The following is a 22380-nucleotide window of genomic DNA, read 5'->3' on the forward strand; positions in this document are numbered from 1 at the left end:
AAAAGGGGGAATATATTAATAAGATAACTGTACCCATTAGAACATTGTTAAACAAAATTTGTTGTGTATGATCTGTACTACATATGCGGAAATGTTATGTATGTCTATTATATCAATTTAAAAAAACCTAATGTTTAAAAAAAAAACAAAAAAACTAACCTACTGGTGTTTCTGCTCTCTGCTAACCAACCTCATCCTGGCATCTCCACGTCAGTGTGTGGCACAACCACAACTCCCAGCACGCCTGCTGTCTCTGGGTCATTTTCGACTCTGATCTCTCCTTTACCCCGTATATCTAATCTCTCACCCGAACGTATCACCTGCACCTCAAGAACATCACAAGAATCCACTCCTGTCTCATCATGGACACTTTAAAAATGCTCACTGTTGCCCTCATCCATTCCTGGCTTCATTATTGCAACTCGTTGCTTATCGGCCTCCCCTGCACCTGACTCTCCCCACTCCAATCCATCCTGAGTGTGGCAGCAAGGCTCATCTTCCTTTACAGCCGCTTCTTGGACGCCTCTGCCCTGTGCCAGTCACTGCACTGGCTACCCATCAAATACAGAATACAATTCAAACTCACTACCTTCATCCAGAAAACTCTACATAGCACCGCGCCGCCCTTTATTGCTCCCCTCATCTCAATCCACCACCCAGCCTGCGTCCTCTGCTCCACTAATGAAATCAGATTAAGTGCCCCTTTAATTCGAACCTCTCATTCCCACCTCCAGGACTTCTTCAAAGCAGCACCAGTCCTCTGGAACACTCTGCCCCAAACTATCCGGGGAATTCCTGACACATAAAACTTCTAGCGTGCTCTAAAAACGCACCTCTTCAGGTAGGCATACCACATTCCCTAAATGAAACCCTTCTTTACTCCACCTAATAACATGCTTCGTGTCCTATTGACTGCAATCCCTGCAGTAATACCGATTCAACCACCACACGGCTTAAGTTTGACCATCATCTATGTGTATAGCATCCCTCACTCTCCACCTCACCATACCGAGCCCTTCACCTTCTGTATCACCCCATTATCTGTAGTATGTAAGCTCGTTGGAGTGGGACCCTTACCCCAACTGTTTCCATCGATCGCTTACTTCATGTAACAGTGTTTTTTGTATGTTTGTTTCTTGTATTTGTTCTCCCCTGTTTGCACATTATATAAATGATAACAGATGTACCTACCTGCTCTAATTTCCTCAGTGAGCCTCGTTATCAAGGACCCCGTCTTCGCCCAGAATACATGTACTTCAAGACCCTCTTGGAGAGTTATGAAGGAGCCGTCAGGAACACTTTACACATGCGGAGGAAAATCGAGGAAATGGGATGGGATGAAAATGGACGGGAGGTTAAATATATTTCCAGGTTATTTATCTATATCTATGTATATATGATGTTAAAGGGATGGCTGATGCAGTAATTAAAAGGGAATATGTAGATTTCCATGATAATTATTAAGCAGAGAGTACTCCAATCTAATCAAGTACCGAGCTTCGTAGGCTACAGTCAGTGGAGTTTGGCCCACTGCCAGCAATGAAGTGACCTTGCTGGGTCTACAGATTGTTGGGTCAAGCAAGGCGAGATGTGAAGATTTTGAGTTTCATTTCACATGCAGAAGACAGAAAGTATCTACCATGTCTGACCTTCTGATTCTAGTATAAAATTTTGGCAACTTCTTCATGGGAATTTTCCCCTTGATTATGTTCAAACTTGCTGCATTTTTCACACTTTGCATTGAAAAACTGCAAACCTTTCCACAACACATTTGTTTGAACTTTTTTTTACACAAGGTTCATGCCCAGTGGATCAGAAGATCCCTCTTATATAGACAGTGAGCAAGTTCTCACTTGTAAACAGGCAGTCGTTCATCTTTGAGTGACTGCCTGATCACAGTGAATGGAGGTAAGAAATCTATGGTGCGCTCAACCTCCATTCATTGAACGACTATCACTCCAGTGTGAATGCACAAAAGCGATAGTCATACTGACAACTGTCAGGCGCTTAAGCTCCCAGCAGCTGTCCCATCTAAAAGTACCCTTAGACTTGTGGTTGTCACCAGGGGCGTAACTATAGGGGATGCAGGGGATGCGGTTGCACCCGGGCCCAGGAGCCTTAAGGGGCCCATAAGGCCTCTCTTCTCCACATAGGGAGCCCAGTACTATGAATAAAGCATTATAGTTGGGGGCCCTGTTACAGATTTTGCATTGGGGCCCAGAAGATTCAAGTTACGCCTCTGGTTGCCACGTTTTTTTAACCCAACAACAGTAGCCAATGAATAAACTCACAGCTGGCTGTTACCATTCTTATATTATAGCACTATGCTCTAAGAATCCAAAGCCTCTTGAATTGTGTGAAAACTGATGATGGCCCCATAATGAGGCACCAGCCACAGACATCTCCCATATTGCAGGCGTGGCAGTGGAGGACACTTGGCCATAGCAACCTAATCATTATTTAAAGGCAACTATCATTGCTGGAAAAAAATTATTACCAGCACCGACCTTCAGATATATTTAGTGGCTAGACCAGTCGTTTACTAGCTGGGTGCCAACCCTACTTAGGCTGGCTTCACACGGGCAAGAAAATTGTGCAAGATTTGTGCGTTGATAGACGCTTAAATCTCACACAAATGTGAACCGCTTTATTTTAATGCCATCATACCCATGAGTGATTTTTTTCCCCCACATTGCATTGTTATGTGATGCTGGAAACAAATTGCGACATGTACTATCTTGTGCGTGCTCTTGCATCGCACCGCCCATTATTTTCAATGGGACCAGCGGCAGCATCGCACCATTTGCAATGCAAGGTTTCCCATTGAAAACAATTGGAGAAACTTTGCAAACAGCCGCGGGGGGTGGGGGGTGGGGTGGGGGGGGAGTGCCCTTCACCCCCATAGTGATGCGAGGCTGTTTTGACATGCAAACACCTCACATCCTCTGGAAAATCATATGGATGGCGAGCGTGATATAGGAGCGGGATTCTCTCCATTATGAAGTTAGCCTAAGACTGCGTTGTCCATATACAGTGGTGTGTAGAAGTTGCAGGTCAGGAAGTGTCAGTGTAGTGAGGAAGGCTTGTGCGCCCCATAGGCTGAGGGGTCTAGTCTCAGCCATGTCACTGAGTCCCAGATGTAGGTTCCCTAATAATCAGGCTCTTGAAAGGCCGAACTTTATACCCTTATCTTATTAATCCAAGTAATGCCAAAAAAATAGAGAAAAGCCAACAATTTGTCAATAGTAATAGAAGTGTTTTTGTAAACCGCAAAGCTGCTTAGGGCAAATTAGATGCATTTTTGTTATGCTCTGTATCTGCAGGAACATATCTGCGGGGTTTAGGGACCACAGCCACCTTTGATCCTATCACCCAGGAATTTATAATAGATACTCCACAGATACCAGCAACAAAGTGGTGGCCAGGAGGGTGTAAGTCATTTCTTTTTTTTGCACTCCAGTTCTTGATGTCTGTAATATAAAATGTTCCACATATGCCCAGATGGTAATTTCTGCATTTTTGATCTGAACAGTAGGAAAAACCAGCACACATGCTGTGGTCCTAGCCCAGCTATACAACAATGGACACAAGTACGACATACATCCATTTATAGTCCAGATGCGAAGTCTGAAGGACCACTCTCCACTGCCAGGTAACAATCTCAGTTCACTAGACCTTATGTATACGGACAACTAAACCCGATTCATAGATATCCTTATTCAATATCTCATTCCGAAATCATGAGTACTAATGTGGACTTGATTCCCTTTTGCTGCTATAATCTTCCTTTCTATGGATGATTTCCATTAGATTTTAGAACATAGCTGCAGATGTTCATGTCCATTCAGACATAAGACCATAAGTGAAATTGGGCACTGATATGGGGCACTAAGGCCTGGGTCAGAGTTGGCATTGTAATACATAATAAAGGTTTCCAGTGGGACTTGGCACAGTGCTCTGTGCAGGACAGTCGTGGCTTGTACAATGGGGGTATTTTCATGATCATACAGGAAATGTGGTGGAAGGCCATCAATCTGACCAAAATAAAGCTGGCTGTATATTCTATCCTACCAAAGGTATTTTGACATCTGACAAGAACTGTGATGGCTTTCTCATGGATGCCTTATGTACAGCTGCATCACTGGTGTATCCAATAGCAGCCAGTCCCTGTCGGACAATGCTGACACTAACTTGGTTTCTACTTGCTTGCATATTCTCAGTAGATAAGGGATTTCTGTGACCGGACCCTCTCAGGTGTCGTTTGTCCTTTTTGGTTAATATTTTGGGTTGTCTGGGGTTCTTTGTTTAGGCATGGTACATCCCTCTTTCCTCCACCTTGTGACCACGTAATTCGCATTTGAGCTGGTGTCTGGGTGGTAGTGGAATTGTCACAAACCAATAGTCCACTAATATGACAATCAAGAATGACACCACGTGTAAACTCTGTAAGTTCCTTAGATTGAAGCATGTTCAGCAAAACAAACTATGGCTGACATAAGACACGATCCAAATACTTTTGGTAAAATAGCATAGATAAGAGAGCTGTTGGCCGAATACTCATTTGGCCTACAGGTGTCTCTTGTGGCTCCCACATACGTACGCATGCCAAAATCAGACAATTGTACAAGGTTTTTTTCAGCAAGCAGAATGGGAAAATCCATTCCTAAACAACATCCCTGGCAATGGCTTATCTCCTGGGAGCCAACGGCCGGGCATATTGAAATCCAACAAGCTCAATTCCTTATTACCTGAAGTGCTGATGTTTGGGGACAGGCTGTCCATTAGCATGTAATGCAGATACAAATCTGCTGTTCTACATCTTCAGACCTCCTCCATATCTTGCATTCCCTGTAAAATAACAAATCTGGAGTTTTTCTTCCTAGAACTTTGTTCTGTTCCTTTGATTCTGTGGAAAAAGTAAGAAGAAATGAAGACAATGGCTGTTACCATTCACTTTGTCAAATGGGCGTATCCCTACAAAGTGACACTTGTCCAATCAGTGATGAAAGTTGTATATGTGGACACACCCCATTGACAAAAGGAATAGTAACAACCAGTCGACAATTTATTCAGACATGTCCAGGAGGCCTAGCAGAGAATCGCTACAATGTAGAGCTATAAGAAAATATGCTCCAGAATTGTTTTTCCATGGAAAGTGTAATTATTTACTGAAGCAAAAATAATAGTAGTGGTGGTAGGTCCTCTTAAAGTGAACCTGTCACCTTCCTAAAGCACCATAAAGTAACTTATGGTGCTGCTAGGTGAGGTGACAGGAAGCCAGGTCCTGTAAGGTTTTTATATTTAACCATTTCCTGGTTCCCGTCACTAAAGTCTGAGTGGCGGCTGAAAATTTGACTCTTTTCAGAGTCGTGTGGGTGCCCATAGATTTTATAACAGAGCAAGCGCACAGAACTCTAAAAAGCCGGAGTGTAGCCTTCAGCGGCGGGCACCACGGGAACCAGGAAACAAGACCAGTAGAGTATAATAAATACAGCACCGCCCTAACATCACCATAAGTTAGTTTATAGTGCTGAAGGTGGCAGGTTCCCTTTAAAAGTGTAACTTTCTTGTGTAGGGAAATAGTAATTGTCACAAAGACATGCTGTCGTGGACTACCTCAAGAAGTATAGCTGTATAACTCCATATCAGCACAGTTTTATGAGAGACGGCTTCTGTCCAACCAACCTGATGAGCTTCTATGAGGAGGTAAGTTCTAGACTGGACCCGGGAGTCATTGGATCTTGTGTATCTGGACTTCTCTAAAGAGTTTGATACTGTGCCGCATAAAAGGTTGGTATATAAAGTGAGAATGTTTGGTCTGGGCGAGAATGTGTGTAAGTAAGGGTAGGTAACTGGTCAGTGATAGAGAGCAGAGGCTGGTTATTGATGGTACATTTGGGTCATTGTTGCTAGTGGGGTAACACAGTAAAATAGCAATATTTGCAGATGATACAAAACTATATAAAGGAATTAACACAAGAGAGGATAGAATGTGGTTGCAAATGGATCTGGACAAGGGCAACTAAAGTAATAAACAGAATGGGCAAACTACAATACCCAGCAAGGTCATCAAAATTTGAAGTATTCACTTTAGATAAAAGATGGCTGAGGGGTGACTTAAAAATTATGTATAACTATATCAGGGGACAATACAGAGATCTCTCTCATCATCTACTTATACCCAGGACTGTGACTGTAACAAGGGGGCGCCCTCTACGTCTAGAGGAAAGAAGTTTTCTGCACCAACATAGAAGGGGGTTCTTTGCCTGAGGACGTGGCAATGGCAAATTCAATAAAGGAGTTTAAGAGGGGCCTGGATGCCTTTTTTGAGTGTTACAACATTATATGTTATAGTCACTAATTACATCAGAAGGGCCGGTGATCCAGCGATTATTTTGATTGCCAAACTTGGAGTTTGGAAGGAATTTTTTTCCCCTTAAATAAGAAAAATTGGCTTTTACCTCATTGATGTTTCTTTGCCTTCCTCTGGATCAACAATGGGAAGGGTGGGGGGTAATGGGGTGAATTAGATGGACACAAGCCATTTTTGGGCCTAGCATACTATGTTACCTAATGGTAGACAGCTAATTACTCCAAAGCAAGACTATATTTTCACCATGCTAGTAATGCGCGCTTAGTGTGCATGCTGGGAAAAGCTTTTCAGGCTTATTCAAAGGCTCCATTCACCCAACGAGAATTAGAAGTATTAATTAGAAGTATTATTTTGCTCTCCACTGGATGCTTAGTATACCACAAAAAATGTAGTAAACTTCACTAACGCATAGAGAGGTATACAGAAAAAAACAAATACTGTGCTGTATACGTGTTATTTTTACAATAGGACCCTATGGGCAAAATATCCAATATGCAAACTTCTACAGTGGGATACGGTGCAATCCTCCTCCAGAGGGGTACGGCCGTAGTGTGATGAGAGTGCCCTTAGTTGTACACATATACACCAGCTAATACTTTCTGCTTTACACTTGGACAATTGATATAAATGCTGTGATATTACGTTTCTGTTTAGAATAAATCAGAATTCATCATGTAACCTCTTTTCAGGAATATCCGTTGGAGACATTGGGCCCAAGATGGCTTTTAAGAACCTTGACAACGGATACCTCCTGATGAGCAATATTCAAATCCCAAAGGAAAACGTGCTAAGCAGATACTCTCAGGTACCCCTGTACATGTGATATATATGAGACAGCATATTTAGAAGACCCCTTTTATAATACAGGGGGTTTAGATACAGTGGCTCAGCTCTAGCATGCCAGATCTATACAGTGATAGTGATTGCAGTGCAGTTACCTCCATTGATCACAAGTGATGTCTTCTTCAATTGGTCTCCTCTGTAGTTCCTTTTCTTCTCTATCTGGGCCTAGACCACCATTAGCATTCATTCAGCCACAACTAGTTTCTGCACACTATTAATCCTTCCAGGGGCCTCACTAAGTAATAGTGCCCCACAGATTAATAGCACCCATTCTGTGGACTCACAAATTAATAATGTGCCCTCTGAGCCCCTCAAATTTATAAAATGCTTTCTGTGTCCCCCTCCCTACTGGCCACAGCAGCAGAACAACTTTATCACTACTGCCAGACATCATTCAACTCCAGAAGTCCGTAGCCCCACACTGCCTACATGTCTTGCTCTAAGTATGGACGGGGAAAAGACTCAGGCTAAACACTGCACGGAGGCATGCATTGTCCAGCAGCAGTGTGACTTAAGGGGGCCGGTATGTCATCGGGTGGCACAGGGGGCCAGGCCATTTATCCCCATACCCCAATCATAAGGGGTCCTACAGTAACTGCGTGGTATGCTGGCATTATTGGTATGCCATTAGTCATGTGGTTCTTTGTATCAGAAATATGGATGAATAATCAACAACAGTTTTATCTGCAACAGGTACAAAGCAAAATGTGAAGTAAATAACAAGTATGTAATTCCATAAAAATTAAAAACAGGAATTTTTTTTTAGCAATGGGTTAAAAATGGGTCCTACTACCTTTATGGGGTGCGGCATCTGAACCTGAGGCATGCCGTTGCGGAGGAGAACACGGGTATGTTCTCAAGATGGTTATCACAGGTGGCTCTATGCTCTCCCCCTGGCAATGGTGACAAGGGCCTAGCTCGGTCGCATGCAGGTGCAAAAAACAGAACAGGCAAAAAATGTATAAATGATGGTAATCAATTTTAACAGTGTTGTCACGTGATGCCAGTACCTCTTTTCCCATAGAAAGTTACTCGTCAGCAAATAACAGAGTCCACAAAGTTAATCTTCAAAACCAGAGGTAAATGTTTCCTTTACACACGGAATCCAACCTTGATTTTCCAAGAGTACAGCAAGATGACAGTTCAGACACAACACTTTTAGCAGGCTTCCTTTGTACTTATCTTCTTGGTTCCTAGGTGTTTTTAATCCAAGTTATCTGATTAGACGATCCTCAGGGATACTTTCCCGATGCAGTGAGGTCCTCAACACTGCTGTTTCTTTCTCTTGATGTTCAGCTACACTTCTCAGCTGACACTTCTACATGCTATTGCTTAAAGATTTAGTCCCATTTTTGTATGTCTCAAGGAGTTTGAGAGAAGCCCACGGTTCTGTGGAGGCAGAAGCATACGTCAGCTTCAGCTTCACACTGACACGTCCTCCTCCACCGACTACATCTCGACTTTGTTCTGTCCTTTTCTCTTACTCTGCCTCCTCCTAACTCCTCCCTCCTTGCAAGACTAACTGCAACTCACAGATTAAGGAAGGGGGGAAAGGGTCAACAGCTTATTAGCACACGCATAAGACGCATATACACAAAACAGTTTACGCAAGACAGACATACATCTACACTAAAAACACCCCAACTCTGGGCCCCCACAGCTCCCCCCTACTTAAAAGAAGCCAACCCCGATGTCCTCTGAAAATAGAGCGAATGCAGGTCCGGAGCAGGGATTCACAAGTGTACTACCCCATTACCTTAGACTTCTAGCTACCTAGTAAAATGAGTGTCTACTAACTCCTATGAAGACTAAGCTGAAGACTAGAAACAACTCTAACCTAGACATGATGTCAGCATGGCAGAACAACAATGAACTTCCCCCTCCAGCTAACCCGGTAACCCTTCCTGGTTTGATTTCCCAGGATCCCACTTCCAGTGTCAGACGTTATCTATGACAGCACGTATTGAAATGAGGACTGGCCAGTCTTTTTTTTCTTTTTTTGTGCTGAACCGAGATACCGGGATACTTCAGCATTCGCTATGGGGCCCATACATTGTTCTTCTCCCCAAAGCCCAAAACATTATTCCACACTGGCTCTAACACTAAGACAGAAAAGGGTGCAACATTTTATCTTTACATGAAATTAAATTTCTAGAGTCCCAGCAAAGAACAAGTGAAATATATATTTCTATACTAGGATTATTTATTTCTTATTAGTTTAAGAAGAAAAAAAAATCCCTTTTCTACCTAAACGTTTTGTAGCAGTGCCAACCAAAAAGAAACAAAATGTCCACAAGTTCTCTTTCCTTTTTAGTACTCTACTCCTTGAGGTCTCCATGGCAGTGTAGGCTCCTCCACTTTCGAGTCAGTAGAAAGTCCAGCGAGAGTCTGGTTACTTCCCCATGACCCTATTTCTAGAACACACAGACGGCCCAGGACTCCACCAACCTCCACAGACTGCATCTCGACTCTCTTCTCTCCCTCCCCCCCCCCCTGCTTTCCTCTAACTCCTCCCTCCTTGCAAGACTAACTACAACTCACAGATTAAGGAGGGGAATGGGGCGACAAGACATAAGACAGTTTATTAGCACGTGCATAAGACACATGTACACAAAACAGTTTATGCAAGACAGACATACACCTACCCCAACTCTGGGCCACTACATGGGGCATAAAGGGATCACTATTACCTTATGGGTCAAAAAAGGGAGCACTATTACATTATGGGGGCACAAAGGAACACTTTTACTTTGTAGGGGAACTATTACATTATAAGGACACAAGGAGGCATTATTGCTTTATGGTTGCACTGTTACATTATGGGGGGCACAAAGGTGGCGATATTACCTACTAGTATACAATGGTGTCACCAATACCTTATGGGGGTACTATTAGCTTTGTTGGGGTGAAAGGGAGGTACTATTGCTATGTAGATGTCATTGAGAGGAGCAGGAGGAGCAGCAGGATGGTTAGAGGGTGTAGAAATGAATTACAGCTAGAAAAAAATTGCCATGGCAGTCTTGGGCCCAAATAGAGAAGAAAGGCAAAAGTGAACACCACTAGTCAGAGGAATATGAGTCACTGGAGGTAACTGCACGGTACTCACTATGACTGTATAGAACTGGTATCTATTATTTTGTGACCACATTATTTAGATGTGTGCTAGTGTTGATACACTGTATCTAAGCCCACCATGTTATAAAGACTTATGTAAATGCTCCCCGCTGTCTCCAAGCTGAAAATCTGCCACAGGGCCAATGAGCCTTTAACTACACCAGCCAGGATAATGTCTGTGTACCTCTTTTGACATTTCTTGACTGCATTGAAGTCCACTCCAGTCCCTTTGTGTTGATGAGCCTCAGTCTATGTAGCACCATTATGGATTTTCTGTGGGTGCCTCCCACTACTCATTGCCTAGCCCACGAAGCTGCTCATTCAGCCTCCTCCAGAATCATGTGTTCACTCAGGTAATGGGCGCGTTACCTGATCTTTTTTCCTCATCATTTTTGAGTCCCGATGACGCGCTCGACCACGTTAGGTCCTCTTGACTCAGAAGGGCCAGGGTTACCAAACGCATCATTGCTGAGCTACCAGTAGCTCAGCTTTCTGATTGACAAAGGAAGAACTATATGTTTATAGGCTGACTTGGTTCTACTATAGGAGGGCATATTTTAGCACAGAGTTGAACACATCTGCCAGCGTTAACAAGATTGTAAGTGACGTTAAGACTGATAAGGGGAATTTCCGGCGCAGACGATGTGACACCAGCCCACGTGGTGTATGTTCTGTTTCAGATCTTGCATTATTGATGAATGTGGCACACTGTACAACAGGGGGAGTATATGATAATCTAATGTGTGATATTTTCATAAATACAGTATATTTGATGTTGATTTCCTCCTTGGTACAAGGTTCTTCCTGATGGCTTCTATGCTAAAAGGAGATCTGACAAGATAACCTATTTCTCCATGATTGCTGTGAGAGTCAGCATGCTCCGTGATGAGGTACTGGAGGCACTGATGAAGGCCTGCACCATCTCTGTCCCATACTCGGCTGTGAGACGACAATCAGAGTTAAAACCGGGGTATGTTTGCCAATGTTGGCTTACCATATAGACCTCAAAGAACCTTTGTGCTTCAGAATAAGTTTTAGTTGATCTTTTGTGTCATTATGAAATGGCTGAATAGAACTTTAAAAACAAATTTGACACCTACTTTTGTAAGATTAGAGGATACGAGTGACAACTAATATGGCTTCCATAATACCTACAATAATGTTTGTCACCCACCTTCCTCAAAGACCTAAAATGTACCTACTTATGAAAGAGAAGTCCAGCATACATTGATCAGCTATAACACTAAAACCACTGACAGTGAATAACATTGATGATCACCTGACAATGGCCACTGTGAACAGCTGAGAAATGCATTTGGAAAGCATTCAGACCCTTTCACCATTATTACATTTTGTTATGCTGTTGCCTTGCGCAAAGTAAAAGACACCCCCTGTCTATATAAGGTCTCACAGCTCATGATGCATATCAGAGCCAATACGAGGCTCTGATATGCATCGTATAAGCCATGAGTAGAAAATAACTGCTTGTAGAACTCAGAGACAGGATTGTGTGGACACAGGTCTGGAGAAGGCCACTAAAAAAAAATCTGCACTGAACGTTCCCAATAGCACAGCGGCTGCCATAATTCTTAAATGGAAAACGTTTGGAACAACCAGGACTCTTCTTAGAGCTGCCAATTCACCAAACTAAGTAATCGGGGGAGAAGGGTCCTGGTAAGAGGTGATCAAGAATCCTATGCTCACTTTGGCTGAGCTCCAAAGATCCGATGTGCAAATGGGGAAAACTTCCAGAAGGTCAGCCATCACTGCAGCACTCCACCAATCTGGGCTTTATGGCAGAGTAGACAGAAAGAAATCTCTCCTCATTAAAAGACAAATGAAAGCCACCTGGAGTTTACCAAAAAGCATCTGAAGGACTCTTGGACTGTGAGAAACAAGATTCCCTGGTCTGATGAAACCAAGATGGAATTTTTTTCCTCAATTCTAAGGGTTCCCACCCACCGGCGTTTTTTTCTCCACTGTGCTACGAGAGTAAGTGAAAACTCTCACAGAGCAGTGCGAGAGACAGTCTTTTTAATGGGGCCAGTGGCAGCAGCGCTAGCCCCATTGAAAAGATATGGAGAATGTCGCAGACTTCTGCCACAGCTGTGACAGCTGTGACAGCTGCGGCAGAAGTCCGCGGCATGCTATCCCAATGCTTTCAATGAGATCGGCACTGCTGCCGATCCCATTGAAAGCAGTGGTTTCTGACAAGCCCTGCAGAATGATTATCGGAGAAGGGCTTGAAATATAAGCCCTTCCCCGATAATCATAAAAAAGTGGTTAAAAAAATAATAAGAAAGTTACTCACCTCTCCTGCTGTCAGCCGCGTCCTCCGGCTGGCTCCCCGGCACTGCTACTGAACTCTTTCAGCAGACGGGGATTTAAAAATCCCCGCCTCCTGAAAGGGCTGTGCAGATTGGCTGAGGGCTTCAGCCAATAGCAGCTACTGCTTAGATATTGGCGGAGCGCTCAGCCAATGGCAGATAGCTCTTAGCTATTCATTCATGAATAGAATGTCACAGAATGTCCAAAATGGCAGGCCCAGTGGGGTGTTCCCAGTATGTAATGCCTAGTACCTATCAAAAATGGTCTAAAGAAGGACAGCTAATGAATCTCCAACAGGATCATGAATGGCAAAGGCCTCCTGATGCAGGTTGCGAGTGAAGGCTTGCCTATATAGTCTGATCTACAGAGCAGCTACTGTAGGTAAAATTGCTGAAAAATATTGGGTCTGATAGAAAGGTGTCAGAGAACACAGGACATTGCAGCTTGCTGTTTATTGGCTGTGCAGCCATAGGTTTATTTATTTATAAATCTAGAGGAAGGAGGGCTGTACCCGGGAGCTTTGGGATACTAGTTTCTGAAAATGTATTTATCGTGGAGAATAAAAGATGAAGATGAAATTAGCGGGCATGACCAGAATATATGCAAAAGGGATCCCTCTTGTCCACAGCCTCTCCAACATAGGGCGTCTGGAATGAAGCGTCTATTTCTTACTCGTAAGGGTGTAAAATACCATCTTGTTAAAACTATTTAGTGAGTTTCTAATATTTTAGCACAATTAGTAGCTTGTTTTGCTTGTCTGAAAGAGAACAAGCATCTTTCTATTGGAACAGTTATTCTCAGATCCTTTTCCCTATTTAGGAGGTGACATTTTTTACCCGGTCTCAAGTCTCCTACTATGTTGTCATAGAAAAACTTGGTTTTTGAATTATTTAATTATTATTATTATTATTAAATTTAAATACCGGATTTTGTTTTTCCATATTGTTTATCTCTATATATTTTATTTAGCATTTATTCGTTCTTTTTAGCATATTCAATTCATTCCAGTCTATTTCATCACATGACCAGCTCTAGCTGCAATAAATTTCATGGGTCTTTCAAAGAATATTTAATTTCATGTAAAAATTGGACGAATTTAAAAAATATATATGAAATCTGTCTTTGTATTCATTCCTGCTGGGAATCTGGTGCTCAGTGTTAGAATCCAATAGGCTTCTCTATTAGGGACCATCTCTTTACTTATTCTGCACTTTCTGGGACTATTAACCTTTTCAATGCCAAAAAAAATGCCAAACTCTCCATGTTACCTGAGTGTACCTCCAAGAAATGTCCGGCCGCTCCTGAGCCACTCGGGTTGGAATTTTTCATCTGTCTCCCATGTTTTGCAATGCGTGTCCTGATCTTTCTCGTAATGCATCCCACATAGTATATCCCACACGTAGTACATGTAATGACAAATACTATATTTTCACAACTACAGTTTATGAAGCTATTAATTTTAGACTCTTTATCCCTTCACTATTGGTAAATCTCTCCTTTCTCAAACCCAAATGCCACACACTGCAACAAGAGTTCCCACATCTAAACAAACCCTTAGGCCGCCTGCAGACGAGCGGGTCGGATCCGGCAGCGAGAAATCTCGCCGCGCGATCCGACCCCAGAGCCTGCAGGGGCGAGCGCGTACTCACCCGCGCCTGGCGGCCCCGGCTCTTTGATGTGCCGGCTGCCGCGCAGCCGGCGCATGCGCAGACCGGAGCCGGCGGCCAGGTGAGTGCGTGCTCCGCACAAAATTAGAACATGCCGCGGTTTGTTTGCCGCGCGAGATTTCGCGCGGCCAAACCGCGGCCGTCTGCATAGGAGTGCGTATTGTAATGCACTCCTATGCAGACTTTCAGCGGCGGAAATCCCGCGGGAAATCCCGCGGCGGGATTTCCGCTCGTCTGCAGGCGGCCTTAAATGTCAACCAGTGAGATGTTTTCTATATTTGATACATATAAACTGGGTGATAGAATGTTACCTACATTTTGATTTCTCTTCGCCACAAACATTGATTATCATTTATAATCTCATCTTGTTTTAAGATTAGCAAGAACCTATATAAAAAAAGCTTTTTTGATGTTATAAAATCACGGTTGTATGTAGGCTGTTGGGAACACTGAGCCCTTTCTCTTTTTCCAAGACAGAATTCCTTTCTTATTCTCCAGTAGTTTTTCCCTTTCCATCATATCTACTTTTTTACCAGTTCTGTTAAAGATAGATTATTTGTATCCTTGGTCTTGCAACCTACGGTATATTTCTTTTTTTTCTTCTGCGTCATAACTTACTGGGTCACTACAAGCTCTTTTTGCCCTTATAAATTCCCTTGTGGGTATCACTTTAAGGGCGACTTCAGGGGTGGGGGCGGAGCTAAGTTCCAGGTCTCAGCTCTGCCTGCATCCTGCCCCCTCCCATTGCAAATAGCGTCAAGAAGCAGAGAAGGGGTGTGAGCTCAGTGCACTGCTCCCGGCTCTTCTAGCCTCCTTCCCCTGCAGAGAGGGACACCGTATATCGGCCGGGCATGAAAACCTGGCCGATATACCGTAGTCTGAATAAGCCCTTACTGTGTTATTAGGATGCCCACTAGTGGCATGTAGAATCGTGTTACCAGACGTTGGTTTTATATATAATTCCATTTCAATTCTCCCTGTTTCATTATTACCTTTCAACATCAGATCTAAGAATGGAACCATCATTTTATAATTCCATGTAATTTAAGGTATGCACTGTGTACAGTGTTTCCATATTTTTGTCCAACCCCTTGGATATTGCAAATGTGAATCTTCATATCCAAGCTACAGGGGGTACAGAGTTTGCACTTGGACTTGGAAACATGAGGGGAACCAAATGATCCCTTTATGCCACATGAGACCACTGTCATAAATGACATAGCTGGGAGCCTTGTCACAGAGTTTGCATTGGGGCTTAAGAAGCTTCACAGTAGGCATTTAGGGTGACCAGATTTTCTCAGGGTCAAAGGGGTGTGATCAGGGGCGTGGCTTATCACAACGTATGATTTTTTTTCTTTTTTTTTTTACCTCCTTTGTTGTAAAAAGTACAAAGCCATTTAAAAAAAGATGGGGAGCAAATTCTGCAGCATTTCTTCATGCAAAAGGCAGTCAAAATCTAGAAATTAGCCTCGTACTTGCAGCTGATTTTTCACTATGCGGCACTCCCCCTTATCTGCTCCCAAGGCTTCCAGTGTTAGCACTCCCTGGAAGTTAGGGGAGTAGCGGAAGAGGATCCCAGATGCACACACTGCCATCAGTGTTTATATCTGGCAGCGGTGCCAGTCAGTGATTACCAGCTGTGTAGCTGCAGCACCCTGGCTGCTAATCACTTTAATGGGGATCCCACGTCTTGAAATGGTGACCCCATGTCCCGACCCTGGGAAAGCTGGACAAAAGGTCACAAAGCGGGACTGTCTGACCTAAATGAAGATGTATGGTCTCCTTATATAAGGGCTTAAACAGATGAGTGTGATACGTGGAGAATGGAACCCATTGATTTCAATGGGCTTTTTACCCCCTTTCTTTTCTTTTTTTGCTCCTGTTTTTCTGTGGGTGCAAAATAATAGGACCTGCCTTATCTTGTGCATGTTTGCGAACCAAAAAGCCCCACAGAGGTCTATGGGAGGTGTGGAAGCACGCATATCTGCCCGCACGGAAATGCACTTAGTGCAGCGCATACCTGCAATCACAGCCACCATGTTAGGCAATGTATCCTTTTATATCAGGTGCGGTGATTCCTCCGGCTTGTGCGAACGAGTGGTGCCTGCGCAAATACGCTCCATTTCTGAACAGGCGCAAGTGTTAAATACACTCATTCACTGTGCAGAAGTGAGCATATTACGCTACACGCTCTTCTTTCGAGGCCCAAAACCTGGCGATATCTTGTACACAACCTCTCCTTCTCCCAGACTTCAGATTGGACTCACAAACTTGTCTAATATAGTAGTCTTTATTGACTCAATCTAAATAAAGTCTTATAATGCCGTATGCACATTACTGTGCCAATTTACAGCCCCCAACAGTAATTCTCACCACCACTGCTTGTTTATAAGACCCTCCTAACATTTCTATATGACCCCTTTCTAACATTTCATACCTCACTATAAACCCCCATTGTGGATGAATCCCTCTGTGACCTCCATAGAAGCATCTCCACTCGCTACACCCAGATCTGCGCTGGCGAGGGCGCTGCCCATTGTAACCTATGGAAATACACATCATGTATCTGGATGATGAACACTTATTGAATAGAGCAGAAAATGACCCTCACAGGCATTATTATCCCTCTCAGTAGTACAATTTATGGGTTATTTCTCCACCCTGTTCATTTAAATTTCCACACAACTACAAGTTTTCTAAAACTCCAGAAGTTCTGATGAACTATGGGCACCGCTGCCAACCCTGAAATGAAGTGCCATCCCTACCCCATCTATTAATAATGTGGCACTAGAAGAACCAGCTATGAATTTCCCTGTTTCATTGGGCACTAGACCATCACTCATGGTGCCCACATCACTGTGTATATGGCAGAGCAGGGTACTGGCAAGCAAAGTACTGGCAGCTTCCCTGACCTTTGACCTTCACTCGGCCAACTGCCATTTCCTTTCAACTGACGACGGCAGTGGTTGGATTGAAGAGTACAAGACTGTGAATAATGGCGTCCAATGGACACGGAGGAGTTGGAGAAAAGAGAAAGAGAGAAGATGACAGCGTGAGTGGACTCACGGAAATAAAGAAGAGGAGGAGCGGAGAGGATGAGCCTAAGGATGAGGGGCCAAGACCGGGCACCAGCCAGGACCTCGTACCACCACACCACAGCTTTGATATCAGTCGCTTCACCGCCCTACAGATCTTGGGCAGAGGAAGCTTCAGCAAGGTAAGTTCCAGAACTTTGTATTTTCGGGTTGGGGCGCAGTGAGGGCTCCTTCACACGGGGGGGATTTTACATTAGTATTTTTAAGCCAAAATGTAAATCTTCCCATTCTACTTCCTTTGGACTTTCCATTTTTGCCTCACAAAATACTGATGAAAGACTCTGATGTGTGAACGACGGTCACCCATAATCGCTGCTTTAACCCCTTAAGGATACGGCCAATTTTGGGCATAAGAACGCAATGATTTGGGGGGACTTTTATCTCCACTTTTCAAAAGCCATAACTTTTTATTGTTCTGTCGACATGGCCGCTTGAGGGGTTGTTTTTTGCAAAGCGAACTGTAGTTTTCATTGGTGCCATTTTTGGGTAAATATACTATATTGTACAACTTTAGAAATGTTTTTTGATAGCAGGGAGAGAAAACCCATCAATTCTGTCATTGCTCGTTTTATGTGTTTTTTACAGCGCTAATCATGCAGCATAAATAACATGATACATTTTCTCTGCAGGTCGGTACGATTACAATTATACCAAAATTCTTATGATTGTTTTGGGTTTTTCTCCTTTTCCACAGTAAAAACTCTTTTTTGGAAATTTTTTTCCCACATCGCTGCATTGAAAGTCCTATAACTTTTTTATTTTTCTGTGGACGGAGCTCTGTGAGGGTTTTTTGTGTGACAAGCTGTAGTCTTTATTGGTACCATTTTGGGGTACATACGGCTTTTTTGATCACTTTTATTGTGATTTTTGGGAGGCAAAATGTTGAAAATAAGCATTATGCCTCTGTTTTGTAGTTTTTTTAATTGTTTTTTGCTGTGCAGGATAAATAATGTGTTCAAATTAATTGTACGGGTTGTTACAGATATGATGATACCAAATATGTGGGGTTTTACGTTTTTTTAAATTTATACAAATAAGGTAAAGAACACAAAAAAGAGGGGTTTTTTTGTTTTACATGATTTGTTAGTTTTTCACATTATTTTTATATTTTCTTTTTTACACTTTTTATATCCCTGTAGGCGTCTTGTACTATAGCAGCTATGATAATAAAGTCTTGCAGGACGTGTTTGTATTTCCCATGCCGTCGTTTAGCAATGACCCATATATCCGCAGCTCATATGGTGACCCTAGGTTACCGATCTGGCATCTTCTCTTTCGCTGCCAATGTCCCCGGTGGCACATCCGCAGTACATGGAACACTGCGCCATCGCTAGGGCAATGACGCGGCCTTCTCTGCTGCGAATGTACCGCCCGGAGCATGCGCAGTTGAGAGGATGCCACACTGTCGCTATGGCGATGACACGGCTCCTGTGGCCATTCCGCAATGATGATTGCGGAATGGCTTGCATGATGGATGACTTTTTTCATTAACTTCAATGGAAGCCGGCCGTGCGTAGCCTGCAGCAAATCGCAGAAAGCTGTGATTTCTTTCCTGCGAAAATCGCAATTAATTTCCTCTAATGGGCAGGAAATCGCGTTTTGCCATAACATGCTATGGGCTGGATTTGCTGTGAAATCCGTAGGTGGAATCCCGCTCTGGATTTCGCAATGTAAGTCGGCCCGCTGCAGGAGGCCTTATGCTCACGGAAAAAACTCTATTGTGTAAATTGACTTATGGTGCGGATTGTAACTCTGCTTCATGTCAACTTATGTTGTTTCAGCATGATTTTCATCTCTTTTCATGTAGATGCTGCTATGTGTGGAACTAGCCTTAGGCTACCTACACATAACCAAGCGCGATATCGGAATGTGAAACGTGGCCCAATATCATGCTCGCTAATGTGCGATTTACCCATTTTTTCTTTAAAAACACACAAATCTTGCACAATTTGAAAGCGGCCTATTGATAAATCCCTCATGCAATAAATGTATATGATTTTCCCCTCTGGTCGCTGTCAGTGATTATTTCCTATTTGTTTTCTTGAGGTGGTCCTGGCATCATTCCCCGAAAGAAACACTTTCATGGCCATCAAGGTTGTCAACAAAACAAGGAGCGAACCACACATCTTAATGAGAGAGCAGCGGATACTACTGAAGGCCCAAGACTGCCCTTTCATCTGTCACCTGTATGCCGCACAGCAGTCTGCAGACCGAGTCTACTTTATCACAGAGTATCTGCTTGGAGGAAGCCTAGGAGCGCTGATCAAAATGTGCGGCAGCTTGGACATCAACCATGTGAGGTGAGTAAATGACTAACCAGGGGTTGGGGGGACTGAGGGTGACATGACAAATATAGAAGAGTGGAGGGCATACAGGCTGCCTCTTCTCTTCTGGTGGTGACGGACACTTTGATGGTGACATGATGTCAGCGGACTGATTTCATGTCATTGATACTACACTCTTCTCTCAGATTCTACACAGCGGAGATAGCATGCGGTCTCCAGTTCCTGCATCAACGCAGCATCGTCCATCGGTAAGCAAAACTTTTCCACATTTCTCTTTTTCCTTGCAATGGGTTCCAGACTTTCCCAGAATCCTCAATTAGGCCTTTTTTCTGTGGTACATACCTAAGACCTCTGTATCAATGAACAGATTAACATGTCTCTTTTTTTCATTGCAGTGACATAAAGCCAGACAACATCATGCTGGACAGATCTGGACACATCCGCCTGATTGACCTGGGGCTGGCCCAAGACGGTGTCACCTCGTCTAACAAGATCAGTGGAGTGACGGGCACACTTCAATTCATGGCCCCAGAAGTGCTTCTTGAAGAAGACTACGACACAGCAGTCGACTGGTGGAGCCTGGGAATTGTCGTATCCTGGATGGCGGCAGGACAGTCCCCTTTCTATTACGGCTCCATCAGGAGAAAAGTCATCAAAGCCATCACCAGAAAGGAGCCAAAATTCCCACCTTGGCTTGATGCTGATGTGAAGCATCTTCTGGAGAGACTGCTACGTAAGAAGCCTGAGGAGAGGCTGGGTGTCTACAGGAACATCCGAGGTCACCAGTTCTTCGACACCATAGATTGGGAGGTGCTGGAACTTAAAAGAGCACGGCCACCATTCAAACCATTCAGGGAAGTTTTGGAGAATCGGGACATGCTGTGGCTGGAGGATAAGACACCCCTTCACCCGATAGACGGATTATCGTACACTTCACCAAGTTGGACCCGGTAAGATCTTCCTCCTCTAGGGATAATGTTCTTCATTTTGACCTCTGTGTTCATCATTATTGTTCCTCTTGTGTCAGACAGCACAGGTGGTCATATAATAACCCTGCTTCGTGTCACCATGCCTGGTCCGCAGTCTTTTCCCTCCTCAGCTACATTTTTATTTCTTTTCCAATAATTATGTTTCTGCTTCTTCCTAGGATGATGAGAAGAATCCGATTGTGAAGGAAGCCACAACCATCTGGTAAGTTATATCTGTACACCTACACATACCTATCTGTACAACAATACATTCCTATACACAAAGGACACCTACCATTAATACACTGCAACAGAACAGCTGGGCTTCTGCCAAATGATTTGACCTTTTATGCCAGAATCTGGCATAAAATGCCCTGTAATTTTCCCCCTTTGAGTCATTCCCTTCTGAGATTTTGATATATCTGGTTGGCAAGCAATATGGCCTCCATTATGGCTTCCACAATCACAAAACTGCTAATAACTCATAGTAGAGTCACAGTTGCAGAAAATAACTTTTTTTGTATATCAAATATAAATCAGCTCCTGATACAAATCGTCATATTACAGTAGTTCACTTGTTTGTATCCACAACTGGTAAAACTAACAATTTGCTCTCTTATTTCTTATAGACTAAGCCCGCGTCAACTGTCTCCTGAACCTGCGACTCTGCTGCTGTAGAAGAGCTCCGCTTACCAACAACATCCTCTCTCCACCATCTGTATCCTGCATGCTAACATCAGCTACCTTGACCTCCTCCGGCTGACTTGAACATCATCCTCTCCTGAAGACCTTCTACACCACCAGGAGCGGCCTGTGCTTGATTTGTAGCTGGCGAGTTCAGGAAAAATAGCCCGAGTGACTATTATCCCTGAACTCCTGGTTACTAGTAAGACCTCGGCACAGGCCGGGTAAGTAGCCTACACCACACCAGATTAAACACAAGTATAAATACAAACACATACATAGACACGAGTACGCACACACAGATAGGTGTAGTTGTCGGCTTTGATCTTGGGACTTGCTCTGATCGCCATATTTGGGATCAGGAAGGAATTTTTCCAACTTGAGGACAATTGGCTCATACCTCAAGGTGGTTTTTGCCTTCCTCTGGATCAACTCACAGCCTTAAATAGGGTTAGGTTTTATTTATAAGGAAACAGCCACATAAATAATATAATACAAACATAAAAATGAAACACAAACTTTAGCTGACATCACATACACTAGGGAGGTGAGCTGCTGGCGTTTGATTCTGAGATTTATTCTGGTTGCCATATTTGGGATCAGGAAGGAATTTTCCCCCCTTAAAACAGGATGATTGGCTCTTTCCTAAAGGGGGTTTTCGCCTTCCTCTGGATCAACACAGTCTATAAATAGGTTTAGTTCAATACACTTTATATTTCACACTAACAAATGGTAATAGATTTATGAAAACAATAACACATTTTAAAAAGTCAGATAGATCAGATGTCGGCTTCGATCCTGGGATTTGTTCCGATCGCCATATTTGGGGTCAGGAAGGAATTTTTTCCCTTTATACAAGGATAATTGGCTTTTTCCTTAAAGGGTTTTCGCCTTCCTCTGGATCAACTCAGCCTCCAAATTCCCCATAATAAAATTTATTATCTCCTATAACTAGAAATAAAATGTTCTTTCTCCATAAATCTTTGTGTCTGTGTCTTTATTTCCATTGAATGTCTTACATAA

General features: G+C 43.3%; 1 protein-coding gene across 1 annotated transcript; it reads left to right on the top strand.

Moving 5' to 3' along the window:
* The first annotated feature begins 19634 nt into the window (after positions 1 to 19634).
* On the top strand, positions 19635 to 22072 carry LOC136619917 (protein kinase C delta type-like). Its single transcript, XM_066594641.1, has 5 exons — positions 19635 to 19720; positions 19891 to 19953; positions 20101 to 20655; positions 20853 to 20896; positions 21303 to 22072. The coding sequence occupies exons 1-4, from the start codon at positions 19689 to 19691 to the stop codon at positions 20875 to 20877; spliced, it is 675 nt and encodes a 224-aa protein (XP_066450738.1). The 5' UTR covers positions 19635 to 19688; the 3' UTR covers positions 20878 to 20896; positions 21303 to 22072.
* The last annotated feature ends 308 nt before the right edge of the window (positions 22073 to 22380 follow it).

This window comes from Eleutherodactylus coqui, chromosome 3 (genome assembly GCF_035609145.1).
Source record: "Eleutherodactylus coqui strain aEleCoq1 chromosome 3, aEleCoq1.hap1, whole genome shotgun sequence".
Classification (NCBI taxonomy): domain Eukaryota; kingdom Metazoa; phylum Chordata; class Amphibia; order Anura; family Eleutherodactylidae; genus Eleutherodactylus; species Eleutherodactylus coqui.